General features: G+C 38.8%; 1 protein-coding gene across 1 annotated transcript in view; it reads left to right on the top strand.

Annotated features, from left to right (window-relative positions):
* Positions 1-1,007: 1,007 nt before the first annotated feature.
* pik3c2a (phosphatidylinositol-4-phosphate 3-kinase catalytic subunit type 2 alpha) overlaps positions 1,008-24,963 on the top strand; it is a 58,753-nt gene continuing 34,797 nt past the window's right edge. Inside the window, exons 1-2 of the mRNA XM_011475791.3 lie at positions 1,008-1,155; positions 5,682-6,918. Coding sequence (XP_011474093.1) covers positions 5,764-6,918 — 1,155 coding nt within the window. The 5' untranslated portion in view covers positions 1,008-1,155; positions 5,682-5,763. The remainder of the gene's footprint in view (positions 1,156-5,681; positions 6,919-24,963) is intronic.

Genomic DNA, 24,963 nt, shown 5'->3' with positions numbered 1-24,963 from the left:
ACCCAAACTGTACGTGGCGTTTGGATAACCCCCGGAAAAAGCGGACTCAGGGTTGACGTGAGGAATACACATCCCTGAAGATTAGATTACAACTCGTTAAACACGACGTGCTTACATTTTACAGCACATTGACAATGAAAGCTGGCCTGGATAAATTCAGCACATTAATAATATTCATATTTTTTAGAAGAATTTGTACAAAGATTTAATTTAGCATAACATTCACTTTTTTGCGTTTGAAAAGATAGGTTTGGTTGCACCTTACCAATTTCTGCAGGCCACAGGGTTGAAAATCGATACAAGTATTACTTATTATCTTTTTCTCAGGGAATGAAGCTAACTGTTTAACTTACTGTTACTGACGACCAAACAAAAATGTAAATACGTAATATAAATAAATCATAAATCAATTTACACAAACTATGTTGCAAAAATATTACAAATAGTATAGAGTAGATACATTTGCTCTACCCAATCTTTTGGAAAGCTGTTTGATGAGGTCAAGTCCAGCAAATCTTGTTTTTCTCTGCTAAATTCCTCCTTTAACTTTCCAACATAGGTTATGGTAACGGGTCCGACAGTGTGTAGTGGTTCACATGTCCCATTGGTAATAAGTATGATTAAAAATATTTTGTTTATAAAAAACCCATAGTTGCAAGAGACAGTCATGAAAGAGATAAACAATACATTTTAATGTAATTTTAAATGTTTTAAATTTGGACATTAAAAGGGCATTTTAGGGGGTCCTCCAGACTTATTTGGTTTTTACATTTTCAAGCATTCGTTTTTGTAGTTTTGCTGTCAAGACAAGTAAATTTAGTCATTTTTTTAGTATATTGTTCATGGATTATTTGAAATATGATAGTTGGGACATAAAATATTCTCTATTTCTGGTATCATCCAAAAGTAACCATAATTGTTAAAAAAAAAATTCAAAAATTCAAAGCATGGGTTTGTCGACGATGCCTAACTTCGTCCACACGGTGGCGCTGCGTTTCTGTGTGAGCCAAAGGTCGTCCGGCAGAAACGTTCCCATCAACCGGGTCCAACCAAAACTCCGACAATCAGCCCAACAGGAACTGACGTCTCCTCTGTGCAATTGGACGGAAAATGCAGCTGCAGGAAAAATGGCTCCAAATACCGCACCGCTGAAAGGTGAGAAACAAACACCTTAACCATTTTTAAAAGTTTTAGCTTGCAGTTATCCGAATTTACCTTTACATCTTCGTTGTGTCCAAGAGTTTGCCGCGGCAGAAAGGACTGCGTTTGTTCGTTACTTCTGCGTTCAGTTGGCTGGACCTAAGGAAATAGTTGTCCTGACACTTTTAAATTATTAAATCGTTCTCTTTCTTACCGCTGACTGTTCGTAGGGGCTGCCGGTATTCGGCTAAACCTCTTCGGGTAAATGCGTCCATGATTGAGGTGTGTTTGTTGTTGTTTTGTACAGGGGCGGTAGGTTTAGCGGCTAAGTTAGCATTCAACAGTTAAAAGTTAGAGTTAACACAGCAGCGCCTGAAAAAGGCGACAAAACGGGCCGTTTTTCTACATATCTGAGCAAGTTACAAGCAATATAAAACCTGCTGCCCTTTGTCAACAATATAATTGTCAAAAAAATGAAGTTGCATTTAACATACGAACACATTTTGAAGTCATACTATAGTAACACGAGCGCTTTAGCGAAAACCCTTAGATGAAATGACTTTGCTGTGACAAAAGTCGATTTTTTAGCCTTAGTTTTTCCTTCATACCACTTTGTAACAATTAGTTTACACATACAAAAACCAAAAGCAAACCAACACCGCCTACAGGGAACAATTGTTGAGCTTTTTCTTTCTATGATGACGTTTAGCTGGAGAAATTAAAACGGTGTTCTTTCTCTTTCATGTGAGGAAACCACAACAAAACATTTGCTGAAAATATATAACATGAAATATTAAGGTTTGTTTTACACATTTTATGGATTTTTTGTCTATAAGATAAAAACACATTCGATTTTTCAATAAAAAGCATCTTAATAAAAGTCACAAAAGAAATCATAAAGTTTTGAAAACTGTAAGACTTAGTTACACATTTTCTATATTTTTGACACAAGTTGCACTTTGATCACTTAAACAGTAAAGTGCTTACATCTGCATTTTTGTGCTGTTATATGTGAAATAAAGCGGTCATCAGGGCTGAAGTAATGCACATCATGTTCCTTGAATGACACAAACTTTGTGTCTAGGTGTCAAAACTTATATATGTAAACCTCTGAGGTCTATGAAAGGCTTTCTTTTTGTTTTAGTTCCTTTAAGTTATCATTGAAGGCATGTAGTTATGCGCCGTTTAGGTTGGTCCTGTGGAGGTTGGATGTTTCTACTCAAAGGAGCAAAAATTGGTTTCTTAGCATTGACTTTTTTTTCCCCCCTCATATAAGCATGCAATCTTGACTTAGAACTTTTGTGTCTACTGTTTAGATGGTGTTTGTAGTTAAAAAGACACAAAAAGATTTATTTATGAATTTTAGCCATTTAACAATTAATAGACTTAATGGATGAATCGATTAACATTCCTACAATCCAACCAGATTGATCTTTCTGAGGCTAACTGTTAATCAAATTGACTTAAACCATTTTAAAATAGTTTCAAAATGCTATAAATCGATTATATCAATATTAAAAAATACGTGAATTAAGGCATGGTAGGTTTATTCTGCGATAACATAGTGCATCACAGCAGAAAAACACACATGATGACAGCAAAACCTGGTCAGTCCATCAATCCACTCCAATGTGTGGAAACATTTTGAATTTAGCAAAGTCATGTGACCATACAGTGTGCTAGAATGTTCTAATAATGTTCCCTTTGGATTATTTGGATGTGGAGAAACAACAGCGGTCTGAACTTTAGGAAACTAAAATGTGAATGGATTTGACATTCATTCTAGTTTACTTGCTTGTTTGTACACATATTTAATTTACACTTGATTATCTTGCAAGAAATACAAGGAATGTGGAAAACTTCACCTGCACTGTTCAGTACCAGGTATTTATCTCTGTTACACTGGTTGAAGTTTTGACTAAAGATGTCCTGGATCCATTTTTGGTCAGTGAATCGGATGAAATCGGTTCATTAAAAATGAATAAATATCGACTATGAATCAGATCGGCTACCACAAATTATGATATGAATCGTTTCTAAAATGAATCTTAACATCCCTAATGAATTTAAATGATAGTGTTTTATAGGAATGTCCTATACCGATCTATATGTTACACTATTGATACGAATCGTAGCATCCCGACTGCATATATTTGCATGTTTGCATTTAAAGTGTCAAAAACTTGTGTTGTTCTAAATTTAATATTACTTTTTATTTTCATAACATCAGGTTTAGTATCATCCAACCAAATGTTTTGTCTTTATTATTTCTTGCTTATTACAAAATAAAATAAAAAGTTTTCTGAATTTTTAGTTTTTTTGTTTTGTAATACACGAATCCTATCAAAACAAAACACTTCCCCAAAAATTTAGGTTTAAACTAGGCCTGCACAATATACTGCAAATGTATCGTTATCGCGACATCAAGCTGTGCAATATGCATACCGCAAAAGACGGCGAAAATCACAATAAATGTTTACCTTAAATGTGCTAAAACAAACTCATGGCGGCTTGAAATATTGAGCAAATGAAATAAATCCCTTTATGCATTTAACCAATCGGAAGGACCCGTTTACGTTGTTGATCAGTCAGATGAGCCCTTTTATGTTTGATGTTTGCCTCCTATGTCGACAAGGGTCTGGTTGTAGCTTCTGGTTAGTGATAAGTGTTCAGTATGAGTTTTAGAATGTAGCAGTTAAAATAGTTAAAAGTTAAAGGACTGTTACATTTATGGCCTTTAAAAACTAGGAGGTTAAATGTTCCGCACTTCTCTATTAAATCACACATGGTGTGGAAAATCGTCAACAACCAGATCTCTTGTAAAAGCACAAGACATTTCTTCAAAGAATGGAGCAATCAGTTACAGCGTGGAGCTACAATGACTGTGACCGTTTTTCATGTCATAATTTCCTCAAGCTGTGTTGTTGCTGAAGTCGGCACTAAGCTGTCTTTAGATGAGAGCTTGAATGTTGCCACATTTTGTCACTGTCTGCTGATGCTTGCACAGCTGATAAGACCATCTTGGACTATGGTGCTAACATGATGCCAGCAGAGGGAGAGAAGGCTGGAGGAAGAGAAGGGACCCTTTGGGGCTGTTTAGCATGCCAAATTCCTCAGCTGTACAATAGTGTTAGGTTAGCTTGAGCCCCAGCACAGACAGTCTCCTCCAATGGGAGAGGAGGCTCAGGAGAGGCCAGCGACGCCTGGTGAGAGAAGGAACTCTGTCAACCCTGGGGCTGTGATCTTTCCATGAATGGTTGCTTTCACAGGGCACCGTCAATTTTTTTTAAATCACAAAAACGTCTCCTTTGCAATGTCTTTTTGTTTTACCATGAATATAGCTTCCCACATGCTAAAGCTGTCTTATGACAAGCTTTTAAGGTAGACCACAACGTTGTTGCAAAAAAGTTGCAGTTAGGTTTGCAAACTAGTGGTTTGGTGATTTATTTGTTTATTTATTAATTTAAAAGTAGTTACAGTTTTATGTTTGAGCTCAAATAGCTGAGAGATATGAGCTGAAGGTTGTTGGAAAAATCCTTTATTTCTAACTATTCACATGAATTTCAGTATGTCGCGTGTCGAGTTTGTGCCTTCACCAGGGAAGTCTCACATGTCCCAGGAATGAGTGGATCAAAGACCAAGTTTCTCGTATCATTTTATTATTTTCTAGGAGTTATTTGTTCTCACATTTCATACCTTTTCAGTCATTTTTGAGCATGTTTTTAGGAACTTCCTATGTTTTTCTTTTTCATTTTTTTTACAAATGACACAATTGAAAATGAAAGAAAACCACTCTAATTTATTATATGTTGTCATGTATTGATCTATTTTTTATGACAAGTACTTTTTGTTGGGTTTATTATCTCTAGTAAAAATTTCCTGGCAAAAATGATAATGTAACTTTTTTTTATCTAAAGCGTTGTAGGGTTAATTTTTTCTGTTGTGAATATGTGACCATTGATTGTATAACAGAACTGAACTGGATGTTCTTCCCCCCCTGGATGTCCAAATAGGAAGTACCTGCTGGTTCCAAGAAGCCAAAATCCCATTGACTTCTATTGAGAAATAGAAGGCTATTACTCAGTCATTCTATTTGTCAGAATGTGCTACTTTTTTTTTTTTTTAATGTTCTTGCAAATCCCATTTATAAATATTTTTTCTGTAGTACAAGTTATTTAAGTTAAAAACTGACCAATCAGATGCTTTAACGGTATGTGGTCTCACGGCGAACAGTTGAAATGTCTCATTGACAAATTTTCCAGAGCCCGCTTTCAAGGTGTGTCCTTCCAACAAGCTCATTACTGATTGGTGAGAGTGGTTGCCATAGAAACGTTGACTCAGACTGACATAGACCAATCATTGCTTACTGACAACATCTGGCTCCAACATGGCGGCGTCCATATCCCGAAATAGTGACTACTGAATTGACTGACTGATTCACTCGGTCCAGTTGTCATATACAATCAATGTGTGTGACCAAAAGCTGCTAAAAGCTCACTAAATAAACAACAACGAACTTAAATGTTTTTTCTTTCTTTTAGGTGTTTGAAAATTTACTTCTCAAATTGTTGAGCCAGACCCACTTGAAAACTGTTGTACTTATGGCTCATTCCACCTGACAGAATGGCCCAAACACCAAGTGGGAATGGGTTCAAGCTGGATGTCCCGCAGCCAAAGGGGGTTGTGGGTAAAGAGGAAGCCCTCCGTATGGAAGAAGAGGCTTTAGCTAAACTGCAAAGGGAGAAGAAATACACTCCTTCAGTGTCAACATCGTTGCCAGCAGCATCGTCAACTTTCCTAAAATCAAAACCATCTAAATCCTCCACTGCTGCTCCTGAACCTTCTTCCTCAACTAGTAAACCAGACAAGGACCTCATTGTCTTCTCAGAGTCCAAGAGACAAGCAGAGCAGGATAAGTTCAGGGATATTGACGTGCACAAGTTAACCAACGAAGAGCTTGAAGACATTCTAATTTATGAAAACTTTGATACTGACAGCATAGTGTCCCGGCCTTCATCACTGCTGGGATTTAACCTTAGTGCATCCTACCCTGGTGTCAATGCCTGTAGTTCCTCGCACTTTCAGAGTGGCCAGTGGAGATCTGTTCTGTCCACCCCATCTAGTTCCAGTGGTTCCACTCCATCCCACCAGCCTACCCCATTGTTCCCCTCAGCCCCGTTTCCCAAACCAGGTACATTTCAAAATGGTTTCACTCCAGCAATGTCACCTTTCATGGCTCCACCAGGACAGCAGGCAACTTTCATACCCTTCACTCCCATCCAACCTGCTGCCGCTATGGTCTTCCCACAGCCAACTGTAGACCCAGAGATGGCCAAGTTGTTTCACAAAATTGCCAGCACCTCAGAATACTTGAAGAATGGCAGATCAACCAGCACCGGCTTGGATTCTTCAAAAGCAGGAGCAGCTTCTCTGGCACCTAACCCACCAACCCCACAGCCAGTGGTGACAGAACCCTCTAACACCAGCAACTTTGACTGGCTCGATCTGGACCCTCTCACAAAGCGCAAAGCTGAGAATGAGGAGGCATCTCTGGCATCAGAAGGACCTATGCTGATATCAGCAGTTACTGCAGGAGACCCGTGGGATGCGGTCCTTGAGTCTAAAGGGAATACTAGTAGAAGCAGCCCCCCTCCAGAGGCAAACGTGTCACTTGCAGTTCACTCACAGCACAGGAGAGCATCGACAGGAGCATCTGTCACCCGGAGTCACTCGCTCAACATCTCGGAGACATCGTCCCAGCACAAACCCAGCAATCAGGTAAGAACACAACAACAGTAAAGCTTGAATATCTAACTGTTCACTGGCTGTTAAGATAAACAATCAAATACAAATGTTTAGCTACAATGGGGCTGATGACTGCCACCCTTGTTTTTGGCAGCATTTTGACTTGGTTGCAACTGCCCTTACCAGTTGACATGGCTAAGGGCGACAACCTTTACGCAGGTCCCAGCAAAAAAAGGCTGAGCACAGTCTGCATGTGTGTGTGATTGGGTGAACTAACTATATAGGTGTTGTAGAATGACTAAATGTATGTATGTATGTGTCTGCGCGTGCTGCATGTGTAGGAGGAAGGAGCTCACACAGGTGTGTTGGGGGTGCGTGTTGATTCTTCTGCAGCGGAGTGCTCTGGAGCTGCACGCGAGGCTTCACCTGTACTCTCTGTTACAGACATCTTCTCAGAATATTATATATATTGCCCAGTAATAAACAGACTGCAGACACTTTGTCACCTTTCCGGTTGCCATGAAGCCTGACACCCATTAAGATCGCAGGGTAGGAGGCTCTGCCTTTATTTATACAGACCTGTAACTTTGCGCTGCACAAAATAGTTCCCAAACAAAACATGTAGTGATATTCATCACACTCTAACAGTTCGTGTTTGGTGTTGGGGAGTGAAGGAGAACAGTAATAAGCACCCGCCAACACAAAATCCTCTGGCGGGCGGCCGTGTCCCGTACTCAAGAACGCACGCAGCTTGTAATGGAAATGAATTCAATGGAAATTAATAATTAGAACGCAGTAAATTTGTCGTATGTCTTCGCGAGACGGAAACTTCTGTTGTAGAACGAGGATGTGCTGCTGAAACCACGCAGGTGTGTGTAAGACGAGGGAGCACGTGCAGCGCAAGAGGGAGTGAGAGGCGCGGGGTGCAGGGAGTGTTGGAGAACACTAATAAAATGTTTCCCCCAGAACAGTGAACAGAGTTTTTCTTGTTTTTTTTTCAACCCCCACTGAACCTTACGCACAGTGCAAACGGCCTGTTAGGGCTGTTCAAATGAAAATTGCGTGCCCATTTAACAGTCTTTGCACGCAGCCTGACTGTTGGAAATTAAACAAAAAAGGAATTAGACAATCATAGTGGCATCTTACAGGTGCCCTTTGGGGCCTTGCGTATCACCTCCATACCCTGTGCGTGTAGCGTTTGCATGCGGTCAGTAAGAAGTCAGCACATGCACCTTACTAACGACTAGAGTGTGATGTTAAGGCCCAAGATGACAGCTTCACCTGCAGTCATAAGTGCTTACAACTTAAATTATCCTTAAAAATACTTCTCAATACATTTAGCACACGCGTGACAATGGTATGTTCTATTTTTAGGACATCCCTTAAGGCAGGGCTCCAGACTAACTTTTTTCACTAGGAGCACAGTGGCCCCTAACTGAAAATTTTAGGGGCACAACCAGAAAATTTAGGGGCGCATACCGTAAATCAACATGCTAACCAAATCTACTAATTTCCACTGTATTACTAATAAATACTTTAATAATAGATGCAGAAATTACAATGTGCTGTTTCTAATTCAGTGTCACATTTTAATCTCCACTTTTGAAAATGCAACAACAAGGTAAACTGACAGCAGCATCGCTGTCACGACAGTACAAATGAGTAAAGAAAACTGATGGAAATTTATCTTTGTGACACCAAATAGGTGCAGCCAAGATGCACAATAAGCGTGTTTGAGATCACCCAGGTGAACTCAACGCTGCGCAGATCACCTGGTGTGAGACATATATTTTTGTTTTTGCTCCAACATCAACTGTCAATCATCGTTGGTCTCCCCAACGATCCAGGTGAGGTGCCGGTTCATCTCAAACACGTCTATCGTTGCATTTTCCCCACGTATTTTCAGTGTGTCTAAAACTAATGTTGTTTTTGCCCGCACGTGTTTAAAGTTCAATCCCCGTTAGCTGTCACGCATGTAGGTGTGGGACATTTATTCTCCTCAGCTGACCCGACTCCCGCGGGAGCGGTGTGCTGCCGTAACGGCCGTGCATAACTGTTTGATGCGCCGCCGTAACCGTAACCAAAACACTAAACCTTCCTCCGGGTCTGTGAGACCCAGAGAAAAGTTCAGCACGGACTGCATGTATTTAGAAAATTAGGAGCGAATAAATACGTTCTAAAGGAAAGTAAGGAACTCCTTAGTGTGGTCCGGGGAGGGGGCTGTCAGGTGTCCTGCTTTCAAGCCCTGTCATTGTCCCGCCCCCAAGAGTAATTTACACCACTGTGATTGGTTGGTCATCTCCGTGCACGACAATGAAAAAGTGTCATTCATTAAAACTGGCGGGCTGCAGTTACATTAAATTTTCATATTAATCAGGGGGCCGCAAAATATCATCTTGGGGGCCGCAAATAGCCCGCGGGCCACGAATTTGAGACCCCTGCTTTACATTAGCCGCAGGTCGGAAGAATGAATCAATGGTTCGCTTGCTCATAGCTCAGACGCACATATCAGGTTGTGACTATATTTGTCTCCGTTTCCTTCCCACAGATGTTTACGCGCGCGCGAATATCTCTAGGCCCCGCCCCTCCACATATTTTAGCCACTTACAGTGACTTACTCTTCTCACACGCAGTGGCCGGCTCACAGACAGGTATCACGCGAGAGTGTGTGCTCGCGTTTCATGAGTATGTGCGCGAGTGTGTGTGTCTGCCTGCGTGTGTGTGCGCTCGCGTCTCAGATTATTTCATTGATCATTGACGTGCCCCTTCCACGTTTAATGTATAAAAAATATGGAGGGTGGGGGAGGCAAATTTACCTGTCGCACATGTGCGACTGGATGTAAAATTCAGTCGCACACTCTCAAATTTTGGTCGCAAAATGCGAGCAATTGGTCGCAGTCTGGAGCCCTGCCTTAAGGTGGCCACACAAGCCTCAAGACACACCTGGAATCCTGGGCCCAAATATGAGCCCAACTAGCTAAAAACTCATAGCACCCTTACTGTGGGTGGAGCCATACTGGTGCATGTGGCTTAGGCCTTAGTTACTTTTATATGTCTCCCACCCTGCTTAAACATGCTGTCAGTTATGCATGCAGAATTAATCAGGAAATGGAGCCACAGCTTTTCAAAGTCACAAGGTTAATGTGAGTGAGGTCTAGTCAGAACATCAATACTGGATCCTCTACTCATATGCAATACCTCTTTAGTGAATTGCGAAAACAATAGAACGTGTCTCTGAGATTGTTATCCACCAATGCAGTATTTACTCCTGGTTGTTACATTTTTATACCTGCCACTGTCAACCAAACTTTTCATTTTAACCACACTTTGTGAAGAATGATTTTTGCCGTGTCAGATGAAAGTGTTTTGCTTGCGCATATTTAGAGCTTATTTGGGACAGTGCCGCGGGCAAGGGACATCTGATATTGTTGTCTGTTTTTTCCACTGTAACTGAACTGCCATCTGTCATTTGGCCTGTAGCCCTGAGCTGAGGACTTCCAGCCAAACATTTAAGTAATGCTAAGATCCAACATCCAAGCAGAGTTTTTACATGTCATGCTTTAAAATAAAAACTTTCATTCTCTGCTCAGGTCAAAAAATCTGACAGTTATTTTCTGGATTTTGTTTTTCTCATTTTGTCTCTCATAGTTGAGGTATACCTATGATGAAAATTACAGGCCTCTCTCATCTTTTTAAGTGGGAGAACTTGCACTGTTGGTGGCTGACTAAATACTTTTTTGCCCCACTGTAAACTTCTTCCATATTTTTCCAGCCATTACCTGCAATGCAAATGTTATAAAGATAATAAAGTGGATAAATAACAGACCAGCTGATAAGTCGCCCATCAGGTTCTTTCTGGTTCTCCAAACAGGAACTTCACCTTCTGATGGCTGCTGTTAAAACGTTATATGCTCCCAAGTCTGTTTTACTTTATTATTTTACCTCATTTGGCCAAATTAAGATACTGTAGGAAGAAAAGATACAACAGTTGTACAGATTCTAAAATGATTGCATTAGTGAGCCAGTTTGTAATAAATCTTTACCGCATTAAGGACCACTTTGTGTATTAGGGGCTCCAGAAAGTCCTGCTTAACACTGTATTTCAGTTTCTTTCTTTTCACACCCATTTCCTGCTCATTGTTTTTAGATATGTCATCAATGAACAATTGTTTTTTGTGGCATGTTTTATGTTCTAAGTTAAGTTTATGAACAGTCTTACATGATGTAGCATTTTTCTACAATACAAATACAGGCCAGAATTTATAAACAATTGGAATTATTACAGTGGATTAGAGCTGAATTATAGGCTCCAAACATATCCGCCTAATTTAGTTTAGATGGACTGGTCCAGCAAGTTTCATAAGTGTTTGTCTGAGATACATTGGTATTTTCTTTTTTTTAATATAAATCAAGAACATCTTGATTACTGTTGTCTTTGTGTATGTTTAGAGGAAAAACACTGTGATGTCATTCAAATCACTTCAGCTCTGTATTTTCTGTTTCATTCCACTATTTTCAAAATGCCTGCAGTCTTTGTTCTTGTAAGGTCATTAGGTTTGTGCCTGCCTGCTCCCCTTGTTCACGTTGCATATCGTCAGAAAGGGGAACAAGTCGGTGCAGGTCAGCTGCACCCTGCAGCAGCAACCGACTAATCTAACAAGTGGCCCGTACAAGTCACCGTGACAACTCCAGTTACAGACAGGCCAAGCAGATGCTGCTCTCTTTCTGCTCAGTTATGATCAATGCGAAGCGTTACAGTTTGAGCTGTTACTTAATCCTCTTACGCATCTATCCTAAGTCAGTCCTCATTTTTCAGCTCTTAAGTCAAAAGCGTATTTTACTGTAATTTATGCCTAGAAACGTCATTTTAAACAATACTTTGACATTGTCTGTTTGACAAAAATAGCATCTTTTTAGGAGAAGCACATCAACAGCTACACTAAGAAAAACCATGGAGGCTGTTTGTTTGCATAGACTTGTTTTTACTGGAGCAGAACATTGAAATGAAAGTAGACTTCAAACCACAGTCTTCCACATTTGTTGGAACTGCTCCACCTCTGAATTCTAAACAGAGATTCTTTGTTTTCCTTGAAATGTCCCATGAAATAACTTTCTTTTGTCTTACTGTTCTTTTCCCTTAGACCTTATGTAGGCCAACAATGGCTGCAAGCAGAGAATAATAGTGATCGTTGCTACTGCTTTATTGTGGAAAGTTTACTAACTTTTAAATAAATTATGCACTTAATTTAAATTTATGATGCTTCCCACTATAACTGTTTTTGATGGGCCTCTATGCATGCCAGAGCCTGTGGAGCTGACCAGTCAAAGCTGAATGAGCATTTTGTGGTTGTTGTTTTCTTTATTCAATTCCACTGTCCAATATTTAAAGGTAAGCTAAAGAGAGAAGAGGAAGAACAGTCTGTTGGTTGTTGTTACCAGTTTTCTTCTCTAAACTGTACATGTTTAAAAGAAAACTTCCCTTTTCTGGATATTTTTTTTATTTTGCAAACGTAGTTAACGCCTCAAATGTTTTTTGAGAATGCGGGTGTATTCTTATAATGATAGTTGTACAGGTCTGACATCGACCATTTACTCTCGAAAAAAAGAGAAATCTGTCAGCATATGTGTACTTATACAATAATTATGCTGATCAATTAGTCCAAGACAAGTAATTATTTAGTTTACAGTGTGTAACTACAACTGGTATTCCTGTTATGCAGGCACACACACACACACCACACACACTATAATTGGAATTTTCATGCAGAAATGTGATTGCAAGGACATTATCCATCAGTTTTGTAGTATCCTTCATCCATATTTTGGGGGGATTTTTCTTTCTTCTGAGACTCTTTTGCATTTGTAACTCATATATATTTTTCCTTTCCTCTGATGCCTAAAGGAAGACTCACTCCGATTTAACTGGGTTTTTGGTGTTTTTAACATGTTCTTTTGACAGTTCTTTCATGATGGAGGACATATAAAAGGAAAATTAAGTTCAAATTGCATTTCTGAGTAGGAAAAAAGCTAATTTCCTGTTTTTTTCTTGCTCCCGTTATGTTCTTTAGGAAATCTTTTATTTATCTAAAGAAGTTGTGTGTATGACCCCTTCACTGGCTCACCAGGGACCGGCTGTTTTTTTACAGCACAGCCTGCATGACCTACAAAATATTTATTTTACAAATAATAATGATGAATTATACAAATGGATCATCTCTCACATATCATAATGTAATTACATCTTATACCCAAGTATAAGACAATGCATATTTGTTTCTGATGAAATGATTTTACACTCTAAAGGTAGAATAAAAAAAACTTCCACCTTTGAACTAGTTTGTACACTTGAAAACTTCAAATTTAAACTGATCTCTATTGGTGTTTTTAAGAAATATTGTAATAAATCTTGACCTGGTTGTTGCATCGAACACATTTATTCAGGTGTGCGTGATTTATTTATTTTGGTTCATGAAACTATATAGATGTAACTGTATTTCAGGAAGTACTGGTTGACTAGCTATTAGGTCACTTCCTATCTGAAAGAAGTTGTTGATTCACCTTCTGTGCAGTCATTTACCCCGATATTAACTTCAAAACTTCTCATTTGCACTTTTATTATTGACAAAGCTTTGTTCAAACTGTGTAGAAAATCCTGCTTGTGTCAAATGCACTAATGGTTGTTCTAATGGGAGTGGCTCTGTGTACACAAGCCATTAAAGTCATGATCATGTTATATGCTGATGCATGAGCTCACTGTTTTCTGCAAGATCTACTCAAACAAATCCATGACTGCAGCACTTTCGACTTGAATTAAGTCGGTAGAAATCAATCTTTGTATTTCCATAAGTTAATCATATTCCCCAGCTTTCAAAACACATAAGAGCATTATTTATGACAGAATATGTGTTCAAATATGAACTTGTGGGCAATTAGATTTTGGCATTAGGCTTTTTTTCTTGTACATAACTACCTGTAGCTATTTCTTTTACATTTGAAAGTTAGGGTTGGTTTGTGAAACACTATTGATAGCTTAGATGCAAATCAGTTTAAGGTTCAACCTTTTGTCCTGTCTGTGAACATAAACATGTTTCATATTGACAGATGAGTAACTCTCACTCAGAAGCACAGAGAGGAACCATTGTGTGGAATCACTGTTCTTAAACAAAAATGACGACACCATCAGCAACCAAAAAAGGAACCTAGCTGGTCTGTGGCCATTTCTCTCTTCAAACCGTCATTAAACAAAGGACTGAAAAGTACAAAAAAAAAAGTTTTTTTTTATGACAACCAAAGACAAAACTTCACAATGATGATTGTGGTCAATTTTTTCCAAGCAGCATTTATTTCACAAAGGTATCTTGAGTGAATGTAACTGCTGTTGGACTATCTGACAAAAAGTGTTGGTACAAACTTACACCTTTAGCTGCTGACATGCTCATCTGAGCCTTGAGTGAAATTCAGCATTCAGCTCAATGACTCTGCTGCTTTATTAATATTAATATTGGATTGGATTTATCTGCGGTTTTCGAGACGCTAAAAGCGCTTACATTCTATTATTGAATCACTCCTCATTCACACTTGGTGATGTAACTACTGATGTAGCCACAGCTGCCCTGGGGCTGACTGACAGAGGCGTGGCTGCCAGTTTGCGCCTACGGCGCCCCCTGATCATCACCGGGACATTCATGCACATTCACACGCCAGTGGAGCCACACTGGTGAAATGTCTTGCCCAAGGACACAACGACAGTCGACTAGGGGGAGCGGGGATCGAACCGCAGACCCATTGATCTTTGGCCGACCTGCTCAACTGCCTGAGGCACACATTGATGAAAGGTTTTTGTAATAATTGAATAATGTTAAGTATCACAGACCAGCTGATATTTTTTTATTTCTAGATAATGCCTTAGTCACATGACCCATATGGGGGTTGACCCGCATGCATGCTGCGGGTTTTTGGGTTGTCCGGACTCATTGAAGGTCGAAGACGGGAACGGCAGCATCTTAAGTGAGCGCAATAGTGTTATAAGACCTGATTGTCTAATTTCCTCATTTCTAACAGTCAGGCTGTGCAGAAGGAGCGCACACTTATCGCTTGAACCCCACAGGGTTCGATGGGTTTGAAAAAAGGAAAAATCCTTATGACGTGCCAGCCGATCATGTGAAATCATGTTTCTGTTTTTCATTAATCAGTAAAATACTGATTATTTTTCTGATGTAGTTAAGATTAAGATTTTTCTTGAGATTTCGGTATTTCTCAACAAAAACAAAGTAAATGACCAAGTTTTTAAAAAATTTTTGTTTACATTTTAAAAGTGCTTATCTTTGTTAAAAAAAATGCTTAAGCACTGCAGACAAATGTCTCATCGTTTCATATCTTGCTGGGTTCATATGATCATAACTGATTTTGTCTCGGTCTAAAGCTGAATGCTGTCAGCAAAGTAATCTGAGCTCACAAGGCCAGAGAAAACTCTTGGCATAAGAGATTGACAACAACATTATGTTAAAAATTCCAAAAATGTGGAGGAATGTTTGAAATATATCAGTCGTACTCATCTGAAGTTGAAGATGCAAACCTTGTAAACAATTTTTTATTCCTTCAATTAGTCAAAGGAATAAAACAGAGTTGGAGAGCTCAGTTACATTGGAGGAAGTAAAACAAGTTATTAAAGACCTTCAGAACTCTAAAGCTCCAGGACCTGATGGTTCTACTGTTGAATTTTATAAATCTTTTATTGATAGGTTTGCTCCGGTGTTGTTGCAGGTATATAATGAATCTCTATGCCTTGGTAGGCTCCATCAAATTTTTTATCAGGCAACAATATCTGTGATCCATAAAAAAGACAAGGATCCTACATCTGTGTCCTCCACAGACCCATAAGCCTTTTAAATGTTGATACTAAAATTCTGGCAAAAATATTAAGAGATTAGAGTCAGTGCTACCTACAATTATCCATGCTGATCAAAATGGTTTCATTAAAAATAGACAGCTATCTCATTACCTTCGTCGTCTCTTTAATATCATCTTTACAAGAGGTGAAAAGCCCACACCTGACTTACTCATCTCATTGGATGGGGAGAATGCCTTTGATGGGGTGGAGTGGTCTTACCTCTTCTTTGCCCTTTCAAAATTTGGTTTAGGACACAGTTTCATCTCCTGGGTCAAGATATTATATGCCTTTCCAATCGCCTCTATTCGAACGAATGGCTATAGATCAGAGTACTATCCACTTTGCAGGTCGACAAGAAAGGGCTGCCCATTATCTCCTTTACTTTTTGCTATTGCAATTGAGCCACTTGCAATCTCTTTACGCACTTTAGGGGACTATACAGGCATTGTAAGAGCTAAATGCGAACATAAAGTTTCACTTTATGCTGACGATCTGCTGTTATACATCTTAAATCCTAGCATTTGTATTCCAAGCACAAGGAGAAAACTAGAATTCTTTGGATCCGTTTCTGGCTATAAGATAAATATAAATAAAAGTATAAATTTTCGACTTCCGGGTGACCGTTGCAGCACATGGACGCGTGAAAAGACGGCTCCCACTAACCAACTCCAAAATAAGAAGAAACTCCGCCAAAAAACGCGAGGAACACGACAGTACAAGGAATAGAAAGCAAGAATATGAGCGGGGGTCTTTCAAAAAAGAAGTAGAACCCAAACACACAAGGCAAAGAAGACAAAGACATCGAGAAGAAAGGCATGCTAGCACCAGACGCTGACATGGCTAACTTTCAGAGCAGCCTAAACAGCATTAGCAAACAAATCCAGAGTTTGCATAGCGAAATGAAGGCTGACTTGAAAACATTCAAAGAAGACATCACGGCTCAAATGAGCGACAAATTATCCGAATTCAGGGAGGACATCAATCAAAAGCTGTCCAAAATATCAACGAAGATGAACGAACAACAAGAGAAGATAAACGCAGCTGCGGCGCGGATGGAGGAGATGGAAGTGTGGAGCCGTGATGCAAATAGTGTGCTGTGTGATTTAATGAAAGATCACAAAAAGATGAAAGAAAAGTTGGATGACCTGGAATCGAGATCAAGGCGGAATAACCTACGCATCTACGGAATCAAAGAGGAGGCGGAGGCGACAGAAAATTCGATGACTGCTTTTATTGACAAATGGCTCAAAGAGGAGTTTTCACTAAACATGGATCTCCAGATTCAGAGAGCGCATCGAGCGATGGCTCCAAAGCCAAAGGCAAGTCATCCTCCACGGTCTATTGTAATATGCTTTCAACAATTCACCGTAAAAGACATGATACTCAAAAAAGCATGGGACAAAAAGATCGTCATGTACGGAGAGAAAAGGATCTTTTTCGATCATGACTACGCGGAGAGCATTCTGCAACAACGCAAAGCATACATAAACATCAAAAAGGTTTTAAAGAGAGAAGGAATCCGCTTCCAAACTCCCTTTAACAAAATGCACGTGCACTGGCCGGGCGGAGTTGTAACATACGCGGACGCCGATGACGCGACCAACGATCTGAGGAAGAGAGGATACGAGGTGGAAGACCCGGTGGGACACCCCAAGGAATTTGCTCAGGCGGAGAAACTACTGTCAACTGGAGTCGCTACATGGAAACCGAGCAGGAAAGAGAGACCAGGACAAGCGGCCAGACGAGCACGCGCACAGCTCCAGGAATTTCAGCACAAGAACACAAACGAAGGATGAGTAATAAAAAAAGAAAAAGAAAACTTTTAAGTGAATAATTATAGTTGAAATCTAAATTAGAATATGACTTGTTAATATGCTTTGCCTTGATGGGTATTAAACCCGACAAATGTTGGTTATGTGGGAATGTGAATTTGTTGTGCGAACTAGGATGGGTAAACTAATCCGGTACGGGATGAATCTCATCACTAGCAAGGGGCCCTCTCTCTTTGTGAGGTCTTACCCCTTAAAACAAGAAGGGAGCCGACTTAATACTACTATTGTTGTCGACTTTCCTTCATGGAAGCATCTGTTCATGTATATAGTTAAAATGTGTTCTAAACTTTTGTTCCAGTTATTGGTTGAAGAAGGTACATCTAGAAACCTGCAGAACGAATATTATTTTGTAAAAGACTCTATAACCATTTATGGATACTAAAAGAAATGAATACCACCTCCTGTCTCTAAATGTAAATGGTTTGGGAAACCCAGTTAAAAGGGCCAGAATTATGACTAAACTAAAGAAAGAAAAAAAGCATATAAACTTCCTGCAAGAGACCCATTTGACAAGTGCAGAACACGAAAAATTGAAAAGGTTTGGATTCAAGAACGCTTTCTATAGCTCACACACCAATCCACGTAAACGAGGAGTAGCAATATTTATAGCAAACACGGTTCAATTTACATGTAAAAGGGAGGTTAAAGATAAAGAAGGGCGATTTATTATAATTAAAGGAGTAATTGACCAGGTAACAATAACGCTGGTAAATGTCTATGCTCCACCAGAAAGTACTAAAGAATTTTTCAAACTTTTGTTTGACACTATTGCAATTGAAGCTGAAGGTATATGTATCTGTGGAGGGGATTTAAATGTGATTATGGACTATAATCTAGACACAACCAGTAAGAATAGAAATAAGAAACCAACCTCAAAATTTGTTAAAAATATGTGGAAATCAATGGGATTTATTGATGTGTGGAGAGATCTCCACCCTCTACAAAAAGAATACAGCCACTACTCGGAAACTCATTCTGTCTATTCCAGGATTGATTATTTCTTCATGCAGAAAGAGCACATGAGCACAATAATGGGCTGTTACATTGGAGTAGCTGATGTATCAGACCACAATGCCATTTATTTAAAAATTAGACTTAAGGGCAGGCAAAGAAATACTCTATGGAGGCTGAACGCAGGATTTTTAAACAATAAAACAGTGACCAAACAAATTAAAAAAGATATACAAAATTATCTTGAATTAAACAATAATGGGGAATCAAATCCAGCTATTATATGGGATGCGCTAAAAGCAGTGATACGAGGGAGATTTATTGCAATTGGAAGTCAGATGAAAAAAGAGAGTAAAACAATATGAGACACTTACCTCAGACCTGAAAGAAATGGAACAAGCCTTTAAAGACAACGCAAACCAAACAACAAGACAGCTAATCAGTGAAACAAAAAAGAAGATTAATGACATACTTCAAAATGAGACCGAAGCAAGAATAAGATACTTACAACAGAACTATTACGACTCAGGCCCCAAAGCCACAAGGCTGTTGGCTCGACGAATACGGGAAAGACAAGTAGAACTAAACATTAATAAAATTCGAGACCCTAAAACAAATCAATTAAAATGTAATCCAGAAGAAATTGAGAATATATTCAGGGACTATTATGAAGATTTATACACTGAGCCAATGACTGCAAAACAAGAGGAGATGCAAACCTTACTAGACTCATTAGACCTACCTTCAATAGGAACGACACAAAATGATCTCATGACAGCAGAAATTTCCACGGAAGAAATTAAAAAAGTAATTGGCAAGCTGAAATCAAACAAGGCACCTGGGAGTGATGGCTTTCCATCAGAATGGTATAAAGAATTCGAAGAAATAATTATTCCACTGCTTCACTCCACTTTCAATTGGATTTTATCAAGTGGACAAACTCCACCCTCCTGGAAGGAGGCAGTCATTACAGTACTTCCTAAGCCATTAAAGGACAAGGAACATTGTCAAAACTACAGACCAATTTCTATATTAAATGTTGACTATAAAATATACACCTCTATAATTTCAAATAGACTCCAATCATTTATATCAGACTTAATAGATGAGGACCAAACCGGATTCGTCAAAGGTAGACAAACACATGATAATATAAGGAGAACACTTCACATCATAAACAGTATACATAAAAAAAAATTATCAGCTGCCTTAATAAGTTTAGATGCCGAAAAGGCATTTGATAGAGTCAATTGGGAATTTCTATATTTAACATTGGAGAAATTTGGGTTCAATGAAAAGTCAATTAAGTGTATCAGTGCTCTCTACTACAAACCAACAGGTAGAATCAAAATTAACGGGTCCCTCACAAATAGATTCAGTCTCGGAAGGGGGACTAGACAGGGCTGTTGCCTTAGCCCTGTACTCTTTGCCCTTTATATCGAACCATTAGCCCAAATGGTGAGGCAAGACACAAGGATAACAGGAGTAGACATCGGTGGACAGGAACATATTATAGGCCTGTTCGCGGACGACATTATGATCTATTTATCAGATCCAGTCAAATCATTTGGTAATTTGATGAAGATTTTTGATAGATTTGGTCAAAGCTCAGGATACAAAATAAATATAAATAAAACTCAGACACTCATGTTTAATTGCGTTACATATCAAGGTTTAAAGAAATGGAAGATAAAATGGGATGCCAAATCAATTGAGTACTTGGGGGTGAATATACCTAAAGACCCAGGAAAACTATATCAAAATAACTATGAATGTATAAATATCAATATCAGAAAAGACATAGAAAGATGGTCCACATACACACTAGGATTAAGTGAAAGAATAAATGTTATAAAAATGAATATACTACCACGCCTCCTTTACCTCTTTCTAGCTTTACCAGTAGAGATCCCACAATCCCAATTCCAAAAATGGGATAAACTTACTTCAAGATTTATATGGGAAGGAAAACGACCAAGAATACGATACCACACTTTACAACTACCCATTATAAAGGGGGGAAGAGCCTTACCTAATCTAAAAGAATACTTTAGAGCTGCCCAAATACATCGCTTAGTATACTGGTGTAATACAGAGTATGTTGCCCGATGGAAAGATATAGAACTTTTCACACCCAGATTCCCAATTCAAACATGTATGGGGGAAAACGGGGTCCCAGCCACTGCTAAAGAGCATTTAGATATAAATCCAATAACATTATTTACTCTTGAGAACTGGTATTATGTTATAAAACAATTAAAATTAGGTAAAGAAATCAGATTACTGAAATGGACAGCATATGACGACAAATTTAGACCTGCACAATTTGACCACAGATTTAAACAATGGGCTGAAAAGGGTATTACGGCCATGTGCAAAATAATAAAGAAAGGTGAAATGAGAGAATTTCAGGAACTTAAGGACACATATGGTCTAATAAATCAGGACCTATTCAGATATATGCAAATGCGAGACTACTATGAAAAGCAAATCAAAACAGAGGAACACAAAATACACCCAATAATTAAAACATTTATACAGGCCTACAGTGAAAATATTCCCAAGATTATATCAGTTCTATATAAGCACCTTATGGATTCAAAAATGGGGTCAACTCTATATGTCAAAGCAAAATGGGAAAAAGATTTGAGAGAAAAAATCTCAGAGGAGATGTGGGATGATATGTGGAAAGTTCACCAAACCACAACGCAGTCACTGAAATGGCGAGAATTTGCCTGGAAAAACCAAATAAGATATTTTCTAACACTACAAATCAAGGGCAAACTAATTAAAACTCAGCAACTCTGCTGGAGAACTTGCATGGATGAGGACTCAAATCAGACACATATTTTCTGGGAATGTGAGAAAATAAAGCCCTTCTGGGAAACCATCCACTTTACTATATGTGAAACACTCAGGTATAAGATACCCCGAACCTGTCTTGTGATGTATCTGGGTTACTTAGAGAAAACAGTACATAAATCTGACCAAAACCTAGTAAAAGTTCTTCTTGTGGCAGCAAAGAAAGCCATAACTAAGAACTGGCAGAAGGCTGACGCCCCAACACACAAACAATGGATGTATATTGTGGAAGAAATCCAAACCATGGAGAGACTTACATACAAACTAAGAATGAAGGAAGACAGATTTCTGAAGGACTGGGAAAAATGGTTTATGTACAAAACAAGGAAAGGTTATGACATATTGTTAACTCTGTGATCAGTATTCTGGATAGGAGGATAATTTCAACCTGACAACTCTACGTACCTTCTTGTACTAATTTTTCATTTTTTTGGGGATTTTTGTTCATTATATGCTGTTTCACTGCTTCTTACTTTGTTCTTGTGTTTTAAAAACAATAAAAAGATATTTGCAAAAAAAAAAGTATAAATTTTCCAATTAATGACACCTGTGTCAATATATCTGGACCTCCCTTCAGGATTTCATACCAATTTAAATACTTGGGAGTTACAGTTACCTCAGCAGTAAAAGAACTTTATAACCAAAATTTCGCCAAACTAGTTGAACAAACCACCAGTGACCTTGAGAAATGGTCTCTTCTTCCACTCTCTCTAGCCGGTCCTGTGGGGGTGATTAAAATGACAGTGCTGCCCAAATTTTTGTTTTTGTTTCAATCTATTCCTCTCCACCTAAGCAAATCTTTCTTCAAAAAAGAAGAAAAAAGAGAATACTGGAGTTCATTTGGAATAAGAAAGTCACTAGGATTTGACGTGAGTTTCTACAAAGACCAAAATACTTAGGAGGATTGGGCTTACCAAATTTTCTGCTTTATTATTGGGCTTCTAACCTTAAAATATCTCATTTTGGATCACAGAGAAATTTCCAAACTGGATGGAATCTCACATTTGTTCAATAAACCGAGCCACCTCAATGGTCATAGCACCTTGCAGCACCTGAGGGAGGCCTGGCAGGAAGAGCTCGGAATAAATATTTCAGAAGAGCAACGGGGTCAAGCTTTAGGCTCCACACACACAACCTCAATCTGTGCCAGGCACGGTTTAATTCAGTTTAAGATATTATACAGGCTCCACTGGACCAGACTTAGGCTGAGTACGAGATTCCTAGATGTTGACCCTCTTTGATTACGCTGTGGACAGGCTCCAGCATCTTTGTCTCACATGTTTTAGGGTTGCTCTAAGCTGTCAAACTTTTGGACTGATGTTTCTCTGACACTTTTAAAAATGTTAAACCAGACGGTCAAGTTGGACCCCCTCGTCGGAATTCTGGGAATCACCCGTCCCCAAACTTTAAAAAAGAAATCGGAGCGTAGGGTAATTTAGTTCACATGCTTAGTTGCACGCAGAATCATACTTTTAAATTGGAAGCAAACACAGCCCCCCACACACAACCAGTGGATCAGAAACATTTTGTTTTTTCTAAATTAAGAAAAAATTCGGTACACCCTGCAGGGACGGGAAGGGACATTTTTCCATGTTTGGTCCACCTTTATTAATGAGTTTCCAAAAAAACATTTAAATTTGGTCATTTTTTTCCTATCTTTATTTCTTTTTCTACATTATTCTATTTTTTTTCTTTCCACAATTTGTTATTGTAATCTGTTAGTGTTGTCTATTTTGAAAATTTGTTAAAAACTCAATAAAAAGAAGAAGAAAAAAAAGAAATATTCCAGTCACAGCGGTTTACTCAAGTGTCAGAGCAAGAGAGGTTAGTTTATTCTTTGAATCTAATATTTGTGAAAAAGTTTTAATTGCTCATTTCAGTGATCTATGAACAGCAAATTAAGACTTTTAGTGTTAAAATATAATGAAAATATTGTTAGTAATATAAGCTGGTCTGTCTGGCCTACTTTTATGTTATGACAAACAAGAACATAAATCTGATGCTGACAGATGTGTGGAAATCTGTTGACTGTTATATCTGTCTGTGCCCTATTTTTTATGAAACTCACCTGGATCCACAAATAATTGAAGACCTTAATGTCTGGCCAGTATGAGGTTCCATTTGTATGAGGTTCCATTTGTGCCAAAAATCTGTTTTTGTGTCCACTGTCTATGTCTTTGGTCGTCTCACTTTGTCGTCAGGACTTAGCAACCGTTGCTACTGTCGATAGCTACTGTCGATAGCTACTGTCGATAGCTACTGTCGATAGCTACTGTCGATAGCTACTGTCGATAGCTACTGTCGTTAGCTACTGTCGTTAGCTAGGGTGTTTGCTACTGTCGTTAGCTACGACGTTTCCCCGTGTTTTGTCGTTAGATGTTCTCGTTTTTCAAATTTTGCCAAAGTCGTCAGAAAAGTCCTTTGTAAGGCCGGTAAATTTTTTCCTGTACTACCACGGAACGAAAAAGAAATGTTTATCAAAGCAGACGTCAGGGTTAACCATGACAACACGTTTTTAAGATGAACTTTATTTTGATATTCCCTCAAACGCGTATTGCCAGAAAGGGGGGGGGGGGCATGCATACAACGCTTGAAACGAAAACAAAGTGGCGCATTACCGCCACCACCTGATCTGGAGGCGAACTACTTCTATTTAACGCGGAGAATGACACATAATAAATATGAACATTTTACGAAGACTATTTATGAATGTGCTGTGTTCTGATCATGAAAAACGTGGTTGATTTATTAATAATAAAATTACAAACACATTGGTGTTGATTTAATGTATTTGTTCAGAAATAAACCCTCAAGTCATTAGTCCATGGCAATATTTATTTTTTTTGCCGCTGAACGATTTACGGGGGCCTTGCAAGGAGGCCTTTAAAATATCTTTGATGAGTTACCTTCTCAAATTTTAGTGGGTCGAGTCACTAATTATGAATATAACAGTCGAAAACTGACTGGTTTTTGAGCTTTTCTTTTTAATCTATTTATGTGACCATGAGATGGCGCACTCGGGACCACATAAGGCTCTTATTAGTCCGTCTGATCCTCGTTTATCCATCAGATTTGTAACAACATATTTTATAAAGATCAGTCATTTTTCAAAATAATTTGAAATAATAGTTTCATCACAAGATTAAATTAAAGCCATACTCTAAATAACTTTAAACGGGAACGTGAAACCGTTGTACGCTGTACCCCCCCCCCCCCCCTTTCTGGCAGTGCGCGTTTGCAGGATTGTCAATAAAGGTTTTTTTTTTTTTTTTAAAGTGTTTTGTTCCGTGATAATACGGGAAACAATTTATCGACCGTACAAAAGAGTTCTCTGACGACCTTTGCAAAATTTGAAATACAGCAAGATCTAAGGACACGACATGGTGAAAGAACGTAGCAAACGACACTAGCAACGGTTGCTAAGGATCTTCCTGACGACACGTGAAACGACGTAGCAGACGACACTAGCAACGGTTGCTAAGGATCTTCCTGACGACATGGCGAGACGACGTAGCAAACGACACTAGCAACGGTTGCTAAGGA

The sequence above is a fragment of the Oryzias latipes genome, chromosome 6, assembly GCF_002234675.1.
Source record: "Oryzias latipes chromosome 6, ASM223467v1".
In the NCBI taxonomy this organism is placed as follows: Eukaryota; Metazoa; Chordata; class Actinopteri; order Beloniformes; family Adrianichthyidae; genus Oryzias; species Oryzias latipes.
Note: the sequence above shows the minus strand (reverse complement) of the source record. Positions and strands in the feature narration are given on the sequence as shown.